This window comes from Mastigoproctus giganteus, chromosome 3 (genome assembly GCF_048544385.1).
Source record: "Mastigoproctus giganteus isolate SK-2022 chromosome 3, ASM4854438v1, whole genome shotgun sequence".
In the NCBI taxonomy this organism is placed as follows: Eukaryota; Metazoa; Arthropoda; class Arachnida; order Uropygi; family Thelyphonidae; genus Mastigoproctus; species Mastigoproctus giganteus.
In genome coordinates this window covers 151,631,129-151,652,131 of record NC_143577.1, presented here as the reverse complement: position 1 = coordinate 151,652,131, position 21,003 = coordinate 151,631,129, and the positions used below count along the sequence as shown (strand labels likewise).

General features: G+C 39.7%; 1 protein-coding gene across 1 annotated transcript in view; it reads right to left on the bottom strand.

Annotated features, from left to right (window-relative positions):
* Nucleotides 1–20,547, bottom strand: part of LOC150088330 (uncharacterized) — a 243,664-nt gene extending 223,117 nt beyond the window's left edge. The window contains exon 1 of the mRNA XM_090370125.1: nt 20,435–20,547. Coding sequence (XP_090226251.1) covers nt 20,435–20,474 — 40 coding nt within the window. The 5' untranslated portion in view covers nt 20,475–20,547. The remainder of the gene's footprint in view (nt 1–20,434) is intronic.
* Between the last annotated feature and the right edge of the window lie 456 nt (nt 20,548–21,003).

Here is a 21,003-nt window from a genome sequence, read left to right as displayed (position 1 = left end):
AGATAATGCTTCTATTGCATCAGACAGTAATTGCATCAGCCGTTTCTATAAATACAGCGTTTGAAGGGTATACACGCTCAGTATCGTGTTTTGCGGAGGTGTAAGCATGGCTCCATTATGTTCAGTTGACACCAAGAAATAAAAGTGTATTTGTTGCTTTCTCCCAGGAAGGGCTTTCTACGCGTGCTATCGCTGATAAAATAGGCTGCCACCGTCAACAGTAACCCGTATGCTGAAATTAAAGCGTGAAACTGGTCACATGAAGAGAAGACCTGGATCAGGCCGTCAGAGTGACTACGCCTTCCCAAGATCGATATTTGAAAACGGCTGTCTTCGTAATCACCATGCTGGGTGCTCCTGATCTAAATCTGGACTTTGAGATGGCCTCTGGTGTTGAAAGAAGTGCACGAACTATCCAAAGGGGGCTTTCGGAATGCGGTCTGCATGCCTATTGGCCCAAGAAGAAGCCTTCGTTGACCCAACAAATGAGAAAGAAGCGACTTGCTTCTTTCTCATTGGTTGATTGTTGGAACAGGCTTCCATCTTTTTTGTTGTGGATGGGTTGAATAAATTCAAGAGAACTAGACAAATTCATGGACAAAAGAGCAACAGGACACCGTCATCTTTTCTGACGAATCAAAATTCAACCTGCATGGCTCGGATGTCAGAATACTAAAATCGAGGCATACCAACCTGATTGCATAACGCAGACTGTAAAGTTACCCGCCGGTCAGATGGTCTGAGGTTTATTAACGGAACGATAATGCAGAAACCTACACTGCTACCTTGGAGGAGTTCCTGAAACCCGTTATTAAACATCACCACACAAACGTCCAAAACTGCATTTATCAATAGGACTCAGCACCTTGCCACACAACAACTGGTAAGTTTTATACTATTTTGATTTAATGAGGAGTTTGTCTTCACAAGACTTAAAACATACTTACACCAACGTTTACCCTTGTTTTTCTCCGTTAAGGTGCAGTCATACCTCAGAAATGCTGGCATTACAGTGTTGGACTGGACCGGCAACAGTCCATATTTAAACGCTATTGAAAATTTCTGGTACATAATGTCGTCTAAAATTGCTCAGAAGAAGCCAACAAGTAAGATTCAGCTGTAGGAGAGCATTGTAAGGGTGTGGTAACACGAAATTGGTCAACCGTATAACAGAAAGTTGATTAACTCTGTGCCAGATCGATGCAAGGCTGTAATTGCAGCTCGAGGAGGAACAACAAAATACTGAGCACTTATTTTGTTGATTTACAGTACATAATACTATTCATTTCATTACTTGTCATTTCAGTTTGTACACGTAAATGCAATAAAATGCATGTTTGGTTGCTATGAGTGCCATTTGCATGATTTCTCATATTTCCATTAATTACGCATTTTACCGTTTGGGAAGATATTTATGGCAATTAGGTGGTATCTTTTTATTGGATTTCATTCACAGAGATATATATCCCATCTAACAAATGCATTTCGAACATTTCTGCAACCCACAATGCAGCGCAAAACATTATTTGCAAAATTCACAAATGATGCAGTTCTTTTGTCCGCCGCTATAGTCCGTATTTTTGTATTAGGGAAAGGGAGTGGTGAAAGCCAGATGCGTCGATGTACTGCGTTTCTAAATCGAGTGTTTTCTGTAGTCGTTTTGCCTCTTCAGCGGTTTGAAAAAAAAAAAAGAATTCCTTGTTTCCGAGAGAAAAACCATGAACCTTGTTCGAGGGCAACCAACTCGGTCACAAAAAAAAAGTGAGCTCACACTAAGTCGTACCGTCAAGCTGGATTCGAACACAGGCCTTTTCACGCAGTGTGAAAGAACTGCAATCCAATCACTGCTCTGGCCGCGAGGGAAAGGAACAAAGAAGCCACGCACTCTTCACACACGACTGCCTTAGAAGGGATGCGCCATCACATGGTTATCAATGGGCTCTGATCTTCGTGGACGAATGTTATTAGTGGAGTTCACCAGGGTTCAGTGCCGGGTCCGTTATTGTTTTCAATATTTATCAATGATAGTGATGAAAGTATATCAGGCTTAATGTCTAAAGTAAGTTTGCAGATGATACAAAAGGTCATCAGGGCGAGCTACTGCAACAAGATCTAGGAAAATTGGGTCGATGGGCTGAGAAATGGCAGTGGAAGTTTAACATTGATAAATGCAAGGCACTGCACATGGGCAACATAACAGTAATCTGAGAGTAACTTATCAACTCTGTTACTACACTCAGGGTAGAGGAGAACGAAAAAGACCTGGGGTAATTGTGCAGTAAACATGATATTCTCTGAGCAGTGCTGACAAGCTAGTAGGGCGACTGATGGGGTTTTGTCAATGATATACAAAAACTTTGTTAGCAACGATAAGGTGATCACTTTGTATAAAGCCATGGTTAGGCCGTATCTTGAGTACTGTATACAAGGCCTCATTTCAGGAAGGATGTAGATCTATAAAGGCTTCAGTTATGCAAATTGCAGCGTCTCGTGACTAGGCACCTGCAGGGAGATCTGATTGAGGTGTTTAAAGCTTTGAATGGATTGAATATGCTGAATGTTAATGGTATTCTTCCACTTGCTGAGACTACACACGTAAGGGGGCATAAATTCAAGTTGAGGAGGGTGGTTGCAGGATAGAAGTGAGGAAGTTTGATTTCAGGCTGCGGGTGGTTGATTGTTAGAACAGGCTTCCATCTGTTGTTGTGGAAGTGGATGGGTTGAATAAATTCAAGAGAACTAGACAAACTCTTGGAGGGTACGGATAGATAAACTGTGTGTGTAATTTTTTTTTTTTTTTTTGCTGATGCTAAGCTTGCTTGCATCAGCAAAAAAAAAAAAAAAAAATTTATATAACTATTGCTACATTTCAACAAATGCGTTTGAGCTAGTGCTCCGGAAACGCCATGGCATAGCTATTTCCATATCCCCCTACCTGCAGTTTCTGGAAGCTTAGTTCGCATGACACACAAAAGTCTAGGTTCGAATCCCGTTCACGATTAGAAGAATTTCCAAAGTCATCTTCAATAGAGGCTATTGTCAGCTGGTCTTAGGGGCTGATGGAGTAGGATGTTCAACCATGAATTTTTCATATATATAAGGAGGAATAGTAAATATTTTGAGAGGTTATAGTATCGATTATTCTGTGTAAAAAAGTTCATATAAACATGTGTCCAATTCTCAATGGAGACAGAGATACAGCTGTTTGAAAACTGGCGCGCATAAAGCCATTATGAGAGGTATTAGAGAACGATAAATGACTTGTTTGTATTTATTGACTTTTTGAATGATACAAAAAAAAATTGACAAATGTTTTACAGTTCACAATAAATGTTTGAAAATCCCGCCTCCAACCTCAATGCACTTTGCAACTCTTGTGCTAATATGACGTGTTCTTCTGAGGCCGTCGTGGCGTTACTTTATGAGAGCAGCAGTACCCACAATGCGGGCGAGAAATTCGGCTCTTGTATTCACCTTTTCTTTGTATATTGCGCTTTTCATCCATCCTCACAAACAAAAATCTAACGGGGTGAGGTCTGGAGATCTTGGTGGCCAAATGAACTGGACCACCGCGGCCGATCCATCGCCATCGTTCAGGGGAAAGTTCGATTTAGATTGTATCACCAGACGGTGATCATGTGCAGGAGTCCGTCATGCTGAAAGTACATACCAATCCTTGTACCCAAGGGAACATCCTCCAATTGTAGGGGAAGTTCGTTTTGCAGAAATTCTAAGTAAATGGGCCCTGTAAGACGATTTTGTAATCTACAGGCCCAATCACAACTGATTGTCGATGATACCGCCACACGCTTACAGAGAAGCGATGTTTAAAATTTGTTTCTATAGCGACATGTGGATTTTCAATAATCCATACTATGACTTCCATGCTCTTATGATACTGTTCCTCCTTCCTCATTTATATAAAGCGAGAAAGAAAAATAAAAAGAAAGAAATGAGGGAGAGAGTGACAGAAAGAAGATAACTAATAAAATATAGATAAGAAATAAATACTTAAAAAAATAACCAAAATAAGGATGTTCCCACACAATTTACAAAACCGGCTTCTCATCAGGTGTCAACTGCCAGGATTGCAAAGACTACTTTATTTTTCCTTCCCGCACACTACACATCTGTTACAATGCACAACGATGCTCCGCGCACTTCAAATTCAGCACCTCTTTCCTAATTCGAAAAGTCATATCGAATAGCTTACTTACGAAGGATAGAATAAAAAATAAATAAAAGTAAAACCTATTTTAAATAAGCAAAATTAAGTGAAAAGAAGCTAAGAACACTGAATTAAAGATGCTCGGCATCTCAGTAACGTAAATTTTCCGAATATTTGAGTTCCTGATATCCTAAGTACAGGCTATTCCAAAATCCTAACTCCAGGCTGTTCCTAATAAGAGTATATATATTATATCATAAGATCATATTACGAGGTGGGCTCTATTTTGCTATGGTGCTTTGTCCTCAGGAACGTCGAATCCAGCATGGGTCCCTGGAGAAAATGTTTCCGCAGTGGGCCTATTCTGTAGGAGGCAACTAAACGTGTCATAATATAGAAATAGTCATAATATAGAAAACGTCATATATGTCATAATATACAAAACATAACAGAATGCTCCATATAAGAATAAAATACTGCACCTATACTCGATGCACCACAAGAAGTGCATTATGTTAGAGCCAAAGCTATGGTACACGGATATATTGTGGGGGGGGGGAGGGAACACGTTATTATTTAAACAAAAAACTCAACAAAATGCAAATTTTGTTGAGTTTTTGTTTTGACTTCCACCCTAGTGAAGTCGCAAGCCCACCCCAGAAAACGCAAATCTGACTGCAATTCACAGAAAATTCTAGAATGTGTAAAGCAGGTGTTAGCAGAATTAAAGACATTTTTTCAATAAATTTACAAACCTCTAATGAAAATTATACACATTTACACATGTGTATAATTTTCATTAAAAAAAAAACTACATATATGCATATCAATTTCTATATATATATAAACCATACTAGTACCATACACACTCTCACTCATTAACTATTCTCAATTTACAAATTGTTAACATCAGTTTCTATCAGTTGTCTTACTTAATATGAATCAATGGTTACTCAATTATTCTCTTCCATTTACCAATTATTTTTATCACTTAAATCAGTATTCACTATAGATCACCCATTCTACCTTAATTACTCTAGTTATCATCTTAGTCATCCCCTTTACCACCCTTACGTTATTTCATAATCATTAACATTCATCACAATTTATCTCAACCTTAGTAACTAACTTGCCTAAAACAGGAATGTTCCTTTTTTAAACGGAACATCACTCAATTGCTTACAGAGCTTATGAGTCCTTGAGTTCAGGATTCGAGAGAAAAAAAAAAAAAAAAAACGGGAACAGATCCGGAATGGCCGCTACTTCCAATTTCCTTGCGTTCAGGCTTTCTTCCATTTCTTGGGAACTCTGCTTTCCTTAGCGGCAGACAGGCATTTTCTTTTCTTGGCTCACATATCTGCACAACTGGCTTCTCAACGGGCCGGACACTAGACACAAGTGTATGCTCTTACACGACAAAATTTCGGAGGTACATCTTGCGATTTCGTTGCTAGGGATGCCAATAACCCTATCACTGCCATATCAGGCTTTCTTTCTCTTCCTGGCTCATTTATCTGCACAACTGGCCATTTCACAACGGGCCGGATCCTAGACAAGTGTAGGCTCTCACACGGCAGAACTTCGGAGGTACATCTTGCGATTTCGTTGTTAGGGACGCCGACCACTATCACTGCCCTCCGATACCGGACCAGGCTTTCTCTTCTTGGCTCACTTATCTGTGCAACCTTCAACACACATGTTCCCACTCTTCCATACCTCCAAAAAAAAAAAAAACCATCTTTCAGTCTGCACGTACTCTACATTTCATTACCCCTTTCTCTCATCCCCCTTTTTTCCCTTTCTTTTTCATCTTGCTACTACGAGATGTGAAATCTGACCAAAAATCTACTTCCACTTCAACCTGCAAAATCATGACTTTCTCTCCTAGACCACAGAGTGGACACTTGCTCAATTACTCCCACCGAACTTTTCGTTTCCCTCAAGTTTGGACCGCCTACCCCAAAGACTCATAACCAATCCCCATACTTTAATTTTTTTCATTCTTCCTATTTGCTAAAACATCGGACCACAGTGCAGAAACCAACCCTTCTCTAGAAATTTCTTATTTTTCTCACAAGGCAGTATTGGCCCTTTTCATGTTTGCCGGTCACCTCCAAAACACTCAGTTTCGTGTTCACACCTTCTCTGCTAAATATATCAAACTACCCAAATATCAGTCATCCCGACGCAGTTTTCTTTTTATGCGAACACTGGACGTCCACGCATTCCGTGTGTACTTCCTAATGGTGGCTTAGATCAAAAGAGACGCTTCATAATCCAGTTTCACAGTCCTATTGTTCTTGCCCTCACAACCCCTTTCTCGCCTGTTCCCAAATGGCACTCCTTCCCTAGTCCTGACCGCTGTCCCTGTTTGCTCTATATTACTCAAAATTACTTGTTTCCATTTAGCCGCTATTTAACATATATGTCTATAACTTTCCCATCCCCAAATCCAGTGTTTCTTCAAAATTTAACCTTATTTACATTAAAATTAAAAATCCAATATTAATACTTACTATTTTTAAACTTAATGCCCTCTTTCCATCGCCCTTCCTGGATTTATTTTAGCAAAACAAATATTTCTATTATATTTATATGATCTAGGTCTTACAATATGAAGTTGGTGGAATATTCAGATAACCGCACGACGATTGGAAACTAAAAAAAGTTGATGAAAAGCCGTTCGACGTCATAGTTTGATCATTTAAAACTGGAAAAATCGGTCTTATTATTTTCAATGGAAAATACCTCAACCTTATTCAACCGAAGCTTAGTGGTAAATTAATTTATTCTAATAATGCATGCTTATTATGCATTTGTGAATTTAAACGTGCATAATTATGCAAAGGAAAAATGCAATTATAATTGTGCATCGGTTGCTCCCATTAATGTTAAGCAGCCCTACTTGTATAAAAGAATAAAGAAAATTTATTCCAAATGTGCAAAATGCTGACAGACCTGGATTAGGAAAAAAAAAAAAAGCACTCTGAAGCTTAACTCTATGCTAAACCTTCTGAATACGAGGATCACTTCCAATGAATTCTAAATATGAAAGCACATAACTGAAATCCATTATTTACAGTTTATCCATGCAGTTGTTACCATTGCCCTCTGCGCAAGTACCATTTAGTTATTTGTTCCCATATTTCCAAGGTGACCCGCATCCCCCCCCCCTCACTTTCTTTGGAAAGAGGATTAATTTGCTGGCATATATCTTGATTTTTCGTGTAAGAGCTACAAGCTAAAATGCTGCCCAAATTGTCAGACAGGTAAAATTATCGATATCCTTGACAAAAATAAGTTTATCGAGGAACTGACAACTGCTTTCTCTTCAAAGAAAACTCCATAGCTGGAACAGAATGAAAAGTTCGCTACCTGATTTGATTTACAAAATATTAACGAAAGAATTTGTATATCTTTAGCTTCCCTGCTGAAGTTCACTGACTTTCTTACTTAAATGTAAAAATCGGATGCCCGCTTATTTTGTCTTTTACGAGATCAATTCCGTGCAATACAAACAATACTGTAATGACAGTTACCTGTCGAGTATAATGTAGGATGCTGCTAAATGATCTCTAACATCATTCTTCGCTCTTTGTGAATCTCTAATTTACGTTCTCTGCAACCTTTACATAGCAAATGAAAAATCGTTATCGCGTGTAGCTATTCTGCCTCTTCTGCATGCACGTGCTAATCCATGTGGTGTAACTTTCTGATTTGCCGCTAAGTAGAATGTAGTTTCTTTTAATTGAATTTGCTGTTTATCCGTTTAGCATTTTTCAAGACGCCATACAAGGGGAATCGTTACGGTCACGAGAATTCCAGTTAGCGTCTCCAAACAAGAATTAACCAAGAGCGTTAATTTTCTCTTTTCAACAGCGACACAATAAAGGACGAAGATTAAAGGGTTCTCCATGTAAAGGATGGTGTCTGTGCAAATTAAAGGAATCATATTTTTGCGTTTCGGATCCATTGCATAAAAATCTATAAAATCTACTCTATTTTGTTGCCAACTGTTTAAAAGAATCCCACTGCAACTCCTACGATTACAACAATGAGATGGGAAACATATTTAAGGATTTTAAGAGTAAACGAAGTGAAACTTCCTGATTGGAAACTGCATCACAGTAACGTTCGTGATCCCACCACATGTTTCGAGGTTTGTTATTGCGTCATTAATTTCGATCAAAATGGCCACTTGACGTCTCAAAAGATGAAACCATAAGTGGATATGGAACAAAAACTGGATAACGCAGGTATGTTTTTTCATCTAGTGCTACTTTGGCGGCATTCTGCATTGTGGCTAATTATCCTTATTAACGAGGTAGATGTGGAACATTTAAAGTAACTGAAATTCCAGATGCACCTTGTTTCCATGTTATACTCAGGCACTTATCATGAACAATAATAGCGTAAGCAGTAATCGAAACACCTGATTACCAAGCGTAGGAGTTTTGAACTACATCTTGTTTCCAACTTGACAATGAAAAAGTATATATTGAAAGTTCAGACAGGTTCTTTGCAAGGGCAACACCAGAAGTTGTAGAGTCCTAAATCCCACAAGAGAAGTAGCAGTGCAACTGCTGTGTTCAATAATAATCACTTAAGATTGTTTAAATTCAGGTGAGCAACCCATTTGGAGGACTCTTTCGTCATCGGGAACTGTAATCAGGTCTACTCGATTGAGAATGATAACCTTGTAACTGTGACATTGCCAACATGGAAAATCCAGTGACGTATAAACGAATGAATTCAAAACATGAAATGCAGTTAAGGAAAAGGGATGGAATTAATCTTCCTGTTCTAGTTTATTCACTGATCGTATAGGATGTGCATATTTCCTTGCCATGACACACAGTGATCACATAATTATAATGACTTTATTGTATTCTTGCTGCGAGTATAAACAGGGGTGTTATGAATAATACAAGTAGGATAGCGTTATTTAAAATACTTGAACTAACAGTATGCTATTAAAAGAAAGTCCATCAATACGCAATGAATACCTTCAACTCCCCAGGCAAAAATATTTAAAATAATACAAGTTGTTGGCATTGGTTGTCGTGGCTTTGATACATAATGCATGGTGATAAACTGCTCAATTTGAAGAGAAGGCTTACAAGTAGAGAAAGGATAATGACAGTAGATCAATGTTAAATTCGGACCGCATAAAGAATTTTAAGGGATGATGAGGGTTGTTTAAATTGTTAACTGTTTAAACAACAAACGTTAAACAACACTTCTAATATAAACTTCGTTTTCCTAGCTTAGTGTGCCAAAAGGGATCTTTAACGATGGATAATCCTTTAGAAATAATCTTTTGGAGAAAGTTTTACACTCAAATCACTAAGTGGTCCTAATATTATGAATGTGCTGGTATTTATTCTTTTAAAGGAGAGATTTTCTCCGCCATCAGGTTTTAAGAGTGACAGCAGCAATTAGAAAAATTCTATATGGTTTCCACGTTTGTACGTAAATTCCAAGAAATAATACTGAAAGACAACACCACATCTAGTGAGATGCAAGGCAAAACCAGCGATGTGGTTGTTAGAGTTTTAACGTAATATCAATGCGACTCCACACATAAAAGGTCCGTGGATCTAATACACTCCTAGAAGAACGTGCTGAATATGCATCTTCTGCAGGTATTACTCTTTCGTTCGAGAAACGCATACAATTTAAGAAGGCTCCATTTCTTCTCTACTTTCTTTTGGTATCTGAAAAATCTAATTTAGGACTAACTGGGTTTCCAGACAGATGGTAGTGTTCTATTTCTTGATATTCATTGAAATATTTAAGAGTCATTTCTTGAGATGGGGAATCGATTCCATTTTTGCCTTACTTCCAATTTAAAACTTCTCTATTGACAGTGTGGGATTCGTATTTAATTTACATAAATATTGAATGTAGTTGGACAGGTTCCTGATAGCAGGATCTTAATACTTGACTGGTGAGTCGAATGAAGTCTACAAAGTGACTTTCTGCTGAGCATCGTGTCGTAATGTCTAAGACATTATAAGAAAAAAGTATCGTACTGTGCTGTTTATACCTACGTTCTTTATGACACTCGCAGTTGAGATTTTCTTTGTAGAGGAACCGACTTTTATCCAAAACGACCTACTTTTCTCAACAGAACCGACAGCCACTGTTGCGGTTTGTTAAGAGCGATGCAGTCAATCGAACTGTTCAGGTTCTGCTCCAAACTTGGTAATTTGGCTAACTGACTTTGTTGACAAGTTAATTCATTTCAGTAAAGATGCGGTGTTGTACATCACTGCAGTGAATCATCTCATGGGCCAATTATTTGAACACAGTTACTTACCCCTGTATGGCCACAATAGGCAGGAGGGAGGCCACCGAAGGTAATTTTACAAATTACTGTCTCAAAACGTTGAGATTAGTACAAATTTAAAGCAGATTTGATTTTAGGTAATTGAGTTAAAAATGCTGGCCTATGGCCCGCCATATTCAAGAGAATAAGTAGATTAATTTATCAAATAATAAATAGCAGCGAATCAGTTATTTGATAAATAAATAAAATTCGCAATTTTATATAGTTTTAAACGCCATATTTTGCGACGGTTGAAGAGTTTGAGGTTCCTTTAACAGTAAAATGTCTAGAATCAAACTTTATAGTCAACGATGATGTCTAATTTTTTTTTTTTTTTTTTTGACGCCGACACTATTTGCAGAGCAAAAGTAATTCGACACACCACTCAGAATTTTGAAATTATTCGACGTCATCACCCGTTTTGCTCCTTATCGCCTTAAGTTGGTGATAAAGGCAACGGTACGCAACTTCCTTTGTTTCGAGCCTAAAAACATGCAGACAAGGGCAAAAGAAGATATGCGGTACTAAACATGTGTAATGAAGGCCATCTGAAATCAACTGCGTCAGTTGCTCTTTTAAAAGATAAAGAACATTACCAGAGTTCAACACCCGCCGAGTATAACTTACTTAAAAAAATAATAAACTCTGTATAATTTTAATTTAATACTCAATAACTGATCAACGAAAGGAAATTAGAGTGAAAACAATACTGATATGATGCCAAAATTTGACACACCCTTTTTGGAAAACTGCTATATAACGTGATAAGGAGTACAGAAATAGAAATTGTAGCGATACTAGGTAGTGGCTAAAGGGGTTATAACCCCCATGATCAAAATAATGTGGATTTTTTACTGTTGCATGATGATGATAAAAGCTGAACGGTTTCCCGGAAAACTGCTTTACCCCCCCCGGAACCACCATTGAATAGAGTGATAAAATCTTAAGAAAGTTGTTTTAGATTTCCACCAGAATTGTTTTGATCCTAAATGTTTTACAGTTAAAAGAACCTCCAATCGAGATCATGTTTACACAGTTGTAGGGAAAACTAGACCTTGTACTTAGGTGTGTTCAGACTGGAGAACTGCATGTTGTCCTGGACAGAGATTGATCCATAAAGTGATATACACGATGAGAAAGGATAGCGATGTTTCTTTCTATTAGGATCAGTTTCCATGGGTGGCATTGACTTTTGCAAAGACAACTAACTTTCAGTTGGTAAGAGGGATTCCTAGGATCTATGCTAATCCATGTGATGTCCCAATACTCTACGATGAGGAATGTTTTAAGGTAAAGTGGGACGGATGACCACATGGAAGATGCATACAAAACAAGTGGGGAAATGTATCTTTCTACATACTGAACCGGCGTGTTTATTACACTACCAGATCTAGAATATTTCATAATATAGCAAAAGCTTTTGAAATGATTTTGGCAGATTAAGGCAAGGTTTTTTGCCCCAGGTTAGACCCAGGTCACTGCGTGATCATACTTTCGTAATGAAAATTAATCCTTGTAGATGTGATTTCGGAGATTTATTAATAGTGATCACAATCATTCGGAAGCTGTTCGATATTTTTCAGTTTTTCCTTAGTCCTTCTGAATTGCAGGAATGCTGTAGACAGCAGACAAAGTTTCATAGTGCCCGCATAGGACAAGTCCAGTAGCGTATAAGGGTTCTAGTGTGGTGTAAACAGCAGAACAGAGAAGGTTCCAACGGAAAGGCATACTCTGTCTATTTCATGTAATTTGAAAATAGTTTTGGCAAATAATAAACCCCTGTTGAAGGCTAACTTTGATTTTTTGGAGCAGTTGTTGAAATACTATTCTCGAATAAATAAACTGCAGGAACGAAGAGTATCGAATGAACAAGGCATGCGGCTGATGTTTTTTTTTTTTTATATATTTATTATTTTTTTATGAAGACATGTCAGACTTTAAATAAGGTGTCGAGTAGGCTGGAGTTTAATTCTTTGTTGATAACTGCATCCTAGATTTTTTTTTTTAAATAGAAGCTGATGTTAATGGCTAAAACAATGGACTACATGTAGTTGAAATAAATAAGCTGTTCCATTAGATTAACGGTACGTTAGTTTCACACGTCTACAAGTGAATCTAACACTTCGTTATCTCAAGTTACAAAGCAGTGGTTCTACTAAGAATGGGCTTCAGATCTTTAAAATGAATAAAGATAAGAAGCTATCAGAGCCAACTGTTCAATTTGACAACTTGTTGTTACTCTGTTCATTTTTATTTGGTAAGTTGGATCTCGTTTAGGGGTAATCTTTTTGTTCTTGCGAGTGACTGAAGGTAAGAGATGGCGGATTTGAAAGCAGGTAGATCAAATGTATGATTTATCAAATCAGTTAGAAGGCCAAAGCTAAAATTTTTTTCTTCCTTTCTTATAAGCAGTGTCATACGGGGGAAGGTTCGTAATTCTATATTATAAACTGCGCTACGACAGCGAGACGGAGTCAAATATACAGATTATCCGTCGTAAACCGAGGGAGTTAGCAGATATAGTAACCTAATAATTGTTGTATTTTCGTATTTAATTAACAACAGAACACACACACATAATACACACAAACCTACGTCACACATATTTGGACCATTTGTAGTGATACCGTTCTTCATAAAGATACGAGGCAGAGTTGAACAAACGTTCTAGGTGCCGCCCTTACATATACACATGTACATGGTTTCGTATTTAATTATTAAGTGTAAGAAAATTAAACTAGAAATATAAACACGATGATGACAAAAATTAAATTATATTCCCAAAAACCTTTTGCGGCCCACATCCCGCGAGAGGCCATGTGGCCTACGACCTTTAGCAGTATATCTGTTTTGGCCCGTAGTCAAAAAAGGTTGGACTTCCCTGCATTAGAGTATTATTCTCAAGATAAACTTCTTTGATCACAGACTCCTTGACCCTCCTTACTGCTTAGTTCAAACTGACTAGCCCACAGGTTTCCAAAGTGTGGGCGGGACGAATTTTTTTTATGAGGGGAGGGTGTTGTTTTTATCAAGAACTTTTTAGCCCAAATTTGTCAGATCTACTTATTTGACATTTTCTGGAAGGAGATTGAACTTGATGAAAATTAAGAGGGTGAAGGCGAAATTTAAAAACTTTGCATACCTCTGGATTAGTCTGTTACTCATCACATCCCTAGCCTCTCCACATTTGCTAATCACATTGGATTAGATTAACTGCGTATAACGATGAATTCAACATTAACCGTAAACGTTTCGCATACTCCACATCAGAATCTTACACACTGAGTGATCACTGAATTATGACCACCCCTATGAAAACTGAATGCGACCCGTTGACCACGTGAGGTACGAGAATGTGGAGTTAGTCGACCTCCGTGGCATATGAGGTGTCAGTGATTCAGTAGGTAGTAAAATTCCGAAGCATGGTGGGTAAAAGGAAGGATTTATCGGACTTTGATAGAGGACAGAATGTGGGCGATCGACGAACTGGTGCCTCGATTTCCCAAACGGCTTAACTGGTGGGGTGTTCCACAGCCGCCGTAGTTAAAGTGTACCAGGACTGACGTCAAAATGGTCAAACAACGACCCGGCGGCAAAACTGCAAAGGTCAGCGAAAGGTGAGCGCCGGGTCAGACGACTCGTATAGGCGCAGCACTGTGGAAGGGTTGACTACCCAATACAACATGGGCCAACCCGGAACCATGACATCTGGCATGACCATGCATCGCACGTATGGGCTATACCAAGGTTCATCGGCGTAAAAGACTTGCCCGGTGCAAAGAGCATGCAATTTGGACGTTAGAAGACTGGAAGATGTGCTTGTCGGATGAGTCACGTTATTTATTCCACACCGTGGATGGTCGTGCATGGATTTGGCGTCAACAACATGAGGCTCTTCATCCATCATGCATGGTATCAAAAGTGCAGGCCGGTGGTGGCGGTTGTATGATATGGGGCATGTTTCACTGGCAGGAACTTGGACCCCTAGTGCATGTGGAACAACGTATCAGTGGTCTCCGCTATTGTCAACTGCTTGCTGACTGTGTACACCCCGCTATGTTACACTTTTTTCCCGAATGGCGATAGTGTCTTCCAAGATGACAATGCGCAGAGCTAAACGGCACTTGTTGTGCAGGAATGGTTTAAGGAACACAGTTCTGACTTCCAGCATATCGACTGGCCTCCGAACTCCACCGATATCAATCCCATAGAGCACTTGGGGGTCACTATGGAAAGGCATATCAGGCGTCTGGATACACCAATCACCTCCATAGCTGACCGCATTATACACAGCTTGGTTGGCCATACCTCCCGAACGCTTCCGACCTCTTGTGGAATCAATGCCACGTCGGAACTGCTGTACTGAGGGCAAAAGGAGGACCTACGAAGTATTAGGTAGGTTGTTATAATTCAGTGATCACTCAGTGTATAACTAGGTGAATAGCATAGTATCTATGGCTTTACCAACCTTAAAACTGAGTTTTTCTGTTTGTCGTAATTATTATGTAGTGCGTGTTAAGTGTCAAAGCAACTAAGGTTATGAGGGATCATATTGTGTCTGTAAATTGCATGTATTCTGTGGTCGATTTGCCTAGTTCCTAAACGATAAAACGACGTTACCTTCCCCTGAAACCGACTAATTGAGGCACATTTTAAAACGGCCCCGCATAAAAATTTCTCACGTCATCGACAAGGTTCGAACTCTGATTTTTTTCACCCCACATGGAGTGGACGGATATTATATCAACTGTGCTCCAGCGAGCGCTTTTATGGTAGACTCTTCTGTAATATCGCATATCTTGCAATTCGAATGTACACGAGCACAATATTCCCCAGCCCGAAGAGGACTTTCTACTGTGAAAATCGATACAAAGAATCTATCAGCTCAGCAGATATCGGCTGGGTTATCTGTGATTGTGCCGTGACCACTGAGCAATGGTCCTATTTGGTTTACTCTTTCCCCTCTTCGCATTTACATAAAATGCCCTCAATCTCCCAAGCCGTAAAATATGTACTTGAATTAATTATCATACATTTTAAATTAACAGCCACCTATTTTCAGAATTGATATGCATGTAGTATATGTAATATGCCTTTACATGCATTGAATGATTGTTGCCTTACTAGCAAACCAGGCTGTCCAGCCTGGTTTGCTAGTTATGTGAAGTTACAGGCTAATGTAACTTCACATGAGATGAATAATTCACATAAAAAATGTGGTGAAGGACCTTGACAATAAGAGACAGATGCTTTAGTAACAAACCCGGTTTGCTCATTCCCACTTTGAAAATGAGACTTAGCCTTACCTGTACAATAATAAAATTAATAAATAATAACAACAACATCAGCTATAACAGAACATCGGGCCTCAACTTATCCAGGCAGCCTAGACGACTGGATCTAAGGAACAGTATTATGCAAATTCTGTCTCCAGATTCAATTTCTGAACGAGTTGGAGCATACATCTTCCAACAAGATTGAGAGGAAATACGTATATGATTCGGTTATGGGTAATGGCTGGGGTGGACCTTCGCAGAAGCATTCACTGTCAGTATATCCCATCTTGAACAAACTTCAAGTCAGTATCCTAATCCTGAGCGAGAGATAATATCTAATGTGGGGAAAAAAATAAGTGGTCCAAACAGGTGGAGGAGGTCAACTGGGAGTGTGCACAACTGTGTACCAGAAATAACCCGCTGAGATCCTCCAGGCCCATCTCAATCATCAGGGAGAGACACAAGTAAAGCTAAACAGAACTAACGGAACTCCAGAATACTTATGAATTTGACTATGGCTCTGATCCGGAGCCGGAACGGCAGCATATGAAAGGCCTACTTTAGGATCCAATACTCAGATCCAAACACTGGTTTAACAATAGTGAAGGGGGGGGGGCTGCCAATGCCCAGATATCTGCAGCATACAACAGTGGAGGAAGGCTGGACAATACTGTTTCACTGCCCGACCGTGGCAGTTTTATCAGCTGTTTTAATCATTAATTTTCTGTAGCAAAGAAGGAATTCAATTAGTTGATTAAAATTCGGTGATTAAAAATGAACTTCCCGATTAAAAATATTATGAAAAACTAACAGATATAGCGAAAAGTAAGTTTCATTAATAAAGGAACTCAAAAACAAAAAGCAATTTTTTTATAGCAATTCAGGTCAATATATGGCTCGCCAACACGGATGCGATTATCTATTTCCAGTCATACATTTCGTAGCATGTCATTCTGAACCTGTCCAATAGCTTGCATATCTTTTCGTTTCAAATTATCCAAAGCTGCTAGTAATGGTGGAACGAATTCTTGAGTGGACCCAATACAACGATCGAGCAAAATGCTCTTTCAAGAATATTGTAACCTCATTGAGAGAAATGTAGCAACCTACATCATGCTGAAAACGTTGGCATAAGGATATTTTTAATCTACTCATGACAGACATTTATTTACTTACAAAATTACAGGAAGAGAACCCAGTTTCATTATACGAGCCTACAAGATATTAAAAAAACTAGGTCCACCTTTAGCGGTGTTACTGCATAACACGGATTCCACTAAATTTAAACAATATCTCTGGTCAAATTATTCTTTCCCTGCTAGAAAAGAACGTTTATATCTGTTAAGAGTGTTAGTTACCGAGCCCGAAGTCGGATCCGTCGTTCTAACGATCCAGATTGGTGACTGTACGAGACACGGCAGACATTGCATATTGCTGGAGTGATCCGCATGCCTTCACCATAAAATTAATGCCCAGTAGACTGCGGCATTACCGCCTTGGTAAAGTCCACTGCGGCCTGGGTAGGTGGCTGCACTATGGTATGAACCTCGTCCACAAGATTGTTCAAATATTCCCTTCGGGTGTTAAGATCCCTCCAGAATAAACAAGACAACTTGTGCACTGGTACAGAAACAGCTCCCTCCACACACAAAAATACCACTTGGATTCATCGTTTCATGTGGCTTCTTCCACACCTTCATACATCCGTCATTGTTTTAGCAATTCATCTAACCACATTTTATGATTCCAGCACTCCAACAACAATTTTCGCCGTTCTTACGAACGGATTCGTCTATTCAGCTCACACAAAAGAAAGCCACTCACACTGAACGCAAACCACATTTCAAAATGGCATCAAGTAATGTTTTTTGTAAGTTTACTGTTAACACCAGCGTAAACCCGGCAGAGAAACCCTGTATAACTGTCAAAACCCTCTCCCCCCAGAATCTATCCACGTTAAATGACAGCGCAATAAAAAAAACGTGGCGATCCGTTACAACTCAGTGCCCCATTTTATTAACTGTCATGGCCGTTTAGCTTTCCAAATCAGTCCTGAAGTATTCTCAGAGCAGACCTTTCACGTATCTAGCGATTAGACAAAGTTAATGTCCCGTGCTTCCGCGACATCAAGAGACAGAACGTAGTATACACCTACATGAGGTCAGGTGACCCTTTGCATTATCTTTTTAAACATTTCACTCGCTCTCAGTCATTGTCTCAACGTCAAATGACAACGTTTGAAATTCGATAAGGAGGTCAAGTTTCGTGCTTTAAGTTGTTCCGTTGGCGAACCAAAATATCGAGTACGTTTCGATAATTATTTTTCACTTTATACTCCGGGAGAGCCATGAGGTCAGAGGAATTTGTAAGTCGAAAACTAAAAGTATATTGCGCCGTTCCAACATGTGATGTTGTATATCTTATTTGCACACTAACCATGTGGAGGATATCAATTAGTCAGGAACATTTGCGTACTTTCAGAATTATATAACCAATTTCCAGTGACATCGATGGTGGTCACAACAGCTCTAGGACGCTGGAGGACAGACAGGTGGCATCCACCACGTTCTCCTCCATTTCTGAGTTTAATTAACTGATAACTAATTTTTTAAATATTATACATTACAGTGTATTTTAAACCTCCAACCAATGTAAGGAATACACCAATGCGTCAGGTTGAAAGCGAGTGGTGTACTAATAAAGTTTAACGATCTCTCTAATGGCTGATGGAAAGCTTCTTACAATCCGAAATATTTCTGGCAATGTCTTGGTCAAGATACGACCAGTCACTGTTTTCTGACGGAAGCAGTTTGTTGCGACAATACACGTGATCGAACTTTAAACGAATCGTTCTTTTGGTAGTACACTGTCACGGGGCCATCTTTTTCATTAGACATTGCAGGCACAATGTTTAGGGCTTAAAGTTTTTCGGGGCCAACAATTAAACAGGAACTAGAAAAAATATAGTTAAAACAGAATTCAATTATTTTATTCCTCGGCCCAAGGTACAAAAAGGGGACCCTGCACTGCCAACACTGCGTACCAACGGTGTTCTGTTTTCTTCTGAACTTAGCATCTCTTACGTCAAGCAAAGAAAAGTTACGGGATTTGTTGAGTGACAGCTGTGAATCATAACTGTAACCAATGAGACTCATGGCATGTGACCTCAAATATAAGACGAACTCTTGCTGTCTATCAGGCAACACCTGATAGACAGCAGGAGTCCGTCTTATGGTATCTTTGCCAAATTCTTCATTCAGTATTCTTCGACATTACTTATTGATAAAATAAGTTCTTGCTTGTTCTAGGTCAGAGTAGTTTAATTATTTTGACGACTACAATCATTAACCGTATTTAGCAGTCATGCGAGCTTGAAGCACTGTCCACTCAAAGCGTGGGTTTCTGCAGTCTCGCCCCTGACCACTCGGCTAAGTCGTATTAAGTACAGCACCATTACTACGTTAAATCCATACCGCTTCTAAAAAATAAGTTTTGAAAATAAATGAGTTGCGCTGGTTCAAAAAACTGATAAATGTTACTCAAGTTTTTAAGCCTAATAGCGCCGTATTTATAAAGTGCTTAAACTTTACTGACGCGTACTGTCACTGTAGTAATTGTGGAATATTTTAATTGTGAAATTAAAATATTTCGCAAGCTCTTTTGATTGTTTTTGATGCGTGTACGAAACAATGTTTTCTATGCGATGTTAAGAGTTCAAGAACTCATTTCTAAACTTTCTTCTGGAGTGTTCTTTATCGAATAACGTCAGCGTCATTTACTGCTAAATTCGTACCTCCCCTCAAAATCGATAATTACTTGCGTCTTGGTAGTCTCAACGTGCGGACATTCAGGCGGTCCAAGATTCAGAGTGGAAACATCTTATTCCTGCGGTGGCGTCATACAACAAACACACGTCTTCTGCAGTGTGCAGAGTTGTGACACTCGAAATGCAAAAGACGGATGTCTGTGGGTGCAAATATTTCATCCACGGCAACACGACCAACAACAGTAAATCAATACCCTCTGCCTCCTCTAACACGCTGGTATTTAAGAAGGCGCCTTTCGTACCTAACTGATAAACACGTGGAATGACACGTCATAGCTAAATTAAAATCACGCGGGGATATTGGCGAATGACAGACGAAATGTATGCCAGTTCACGCGAACACGTAAACGCACGCACGTAGAAGAGCATGTAGAGGTAAATGCACACAAGGGGGAGGGAGGGAGAGAGAGACAGAGATGGTGTTTGAAGATAACTGCGTTCCCACGCGCTGTTTGCAGGCACGGTGGAGTTGCAACCTTGAGAGGTTGTGGGTGGAAATGCTGCTCGTGCAAAATCGACAGGTGAAGGGGAACCTGTCACCAGAAACTAGGGCAAAGTACAGATTAGGGCTCTTCCCCCCTCTCCTCCCCTCCATACAACTCTCCTCCGGCACAACGTTGACGGCGACAGTATAACTTTCGCCGTTCGGTTCTTGGCACGAATCATCGCTCATGTGAGTCACGCACTGCGCTGCACCCTGTCACGCGCTTAATGCTAGCATCACGCGCGCACGCGCATCCGACTGTAACGAAGGAGAAGCGCACGCCCCAGTGAAAAACGAAATGAACTTTTCCCATCGGTTTTCGTACATCAAAACAGCGGATCACACTCACCGTAACCAGTCAGCCCTCGTCTGTTCCTTCTCCTGGACATTTCATAGAGACGGCGGGAAAACGCTGCACGAGTTGGTTGGCAAAATGTGTGGCAGAACGAAAGGTCGAACAGCTGGCTGTACAAAATAACGTATCAGGTAGCACGAGCTCGCTACGTCCACTCCCCCTCTCCCGACTGAACTGTTTCCGAAGCTTTCCGCTAGAGGACACTGTTACTTTACTCTCGCTGTGATGGCTTCCTCCATTTGGACCGATGTTAACTCGGTGCTTCACGCGCAAGTACGATACGAACTGTAGTTACTGTTTCGTTACCAACTCTGGAGTGGAAGCGCGCAAAAATCGAGTTTCGAACCAGTACTTCGTGGTGTAGAACACACTGAAAGCGGTTCTCCAAAACAACGTTGCGACGGCTGTTATTTAAAACAATTCTGCTTGGAGTGGATTAACACATCATTGATTACCTGAAGATTGGAACGGGAATTGGCCGATAACTACAGTCTACAGGATGGATGTGCATTGCTGCAAAGCTACCTGAACGGGCCGATGTTGGACGGATGGTTCTGTTGGTC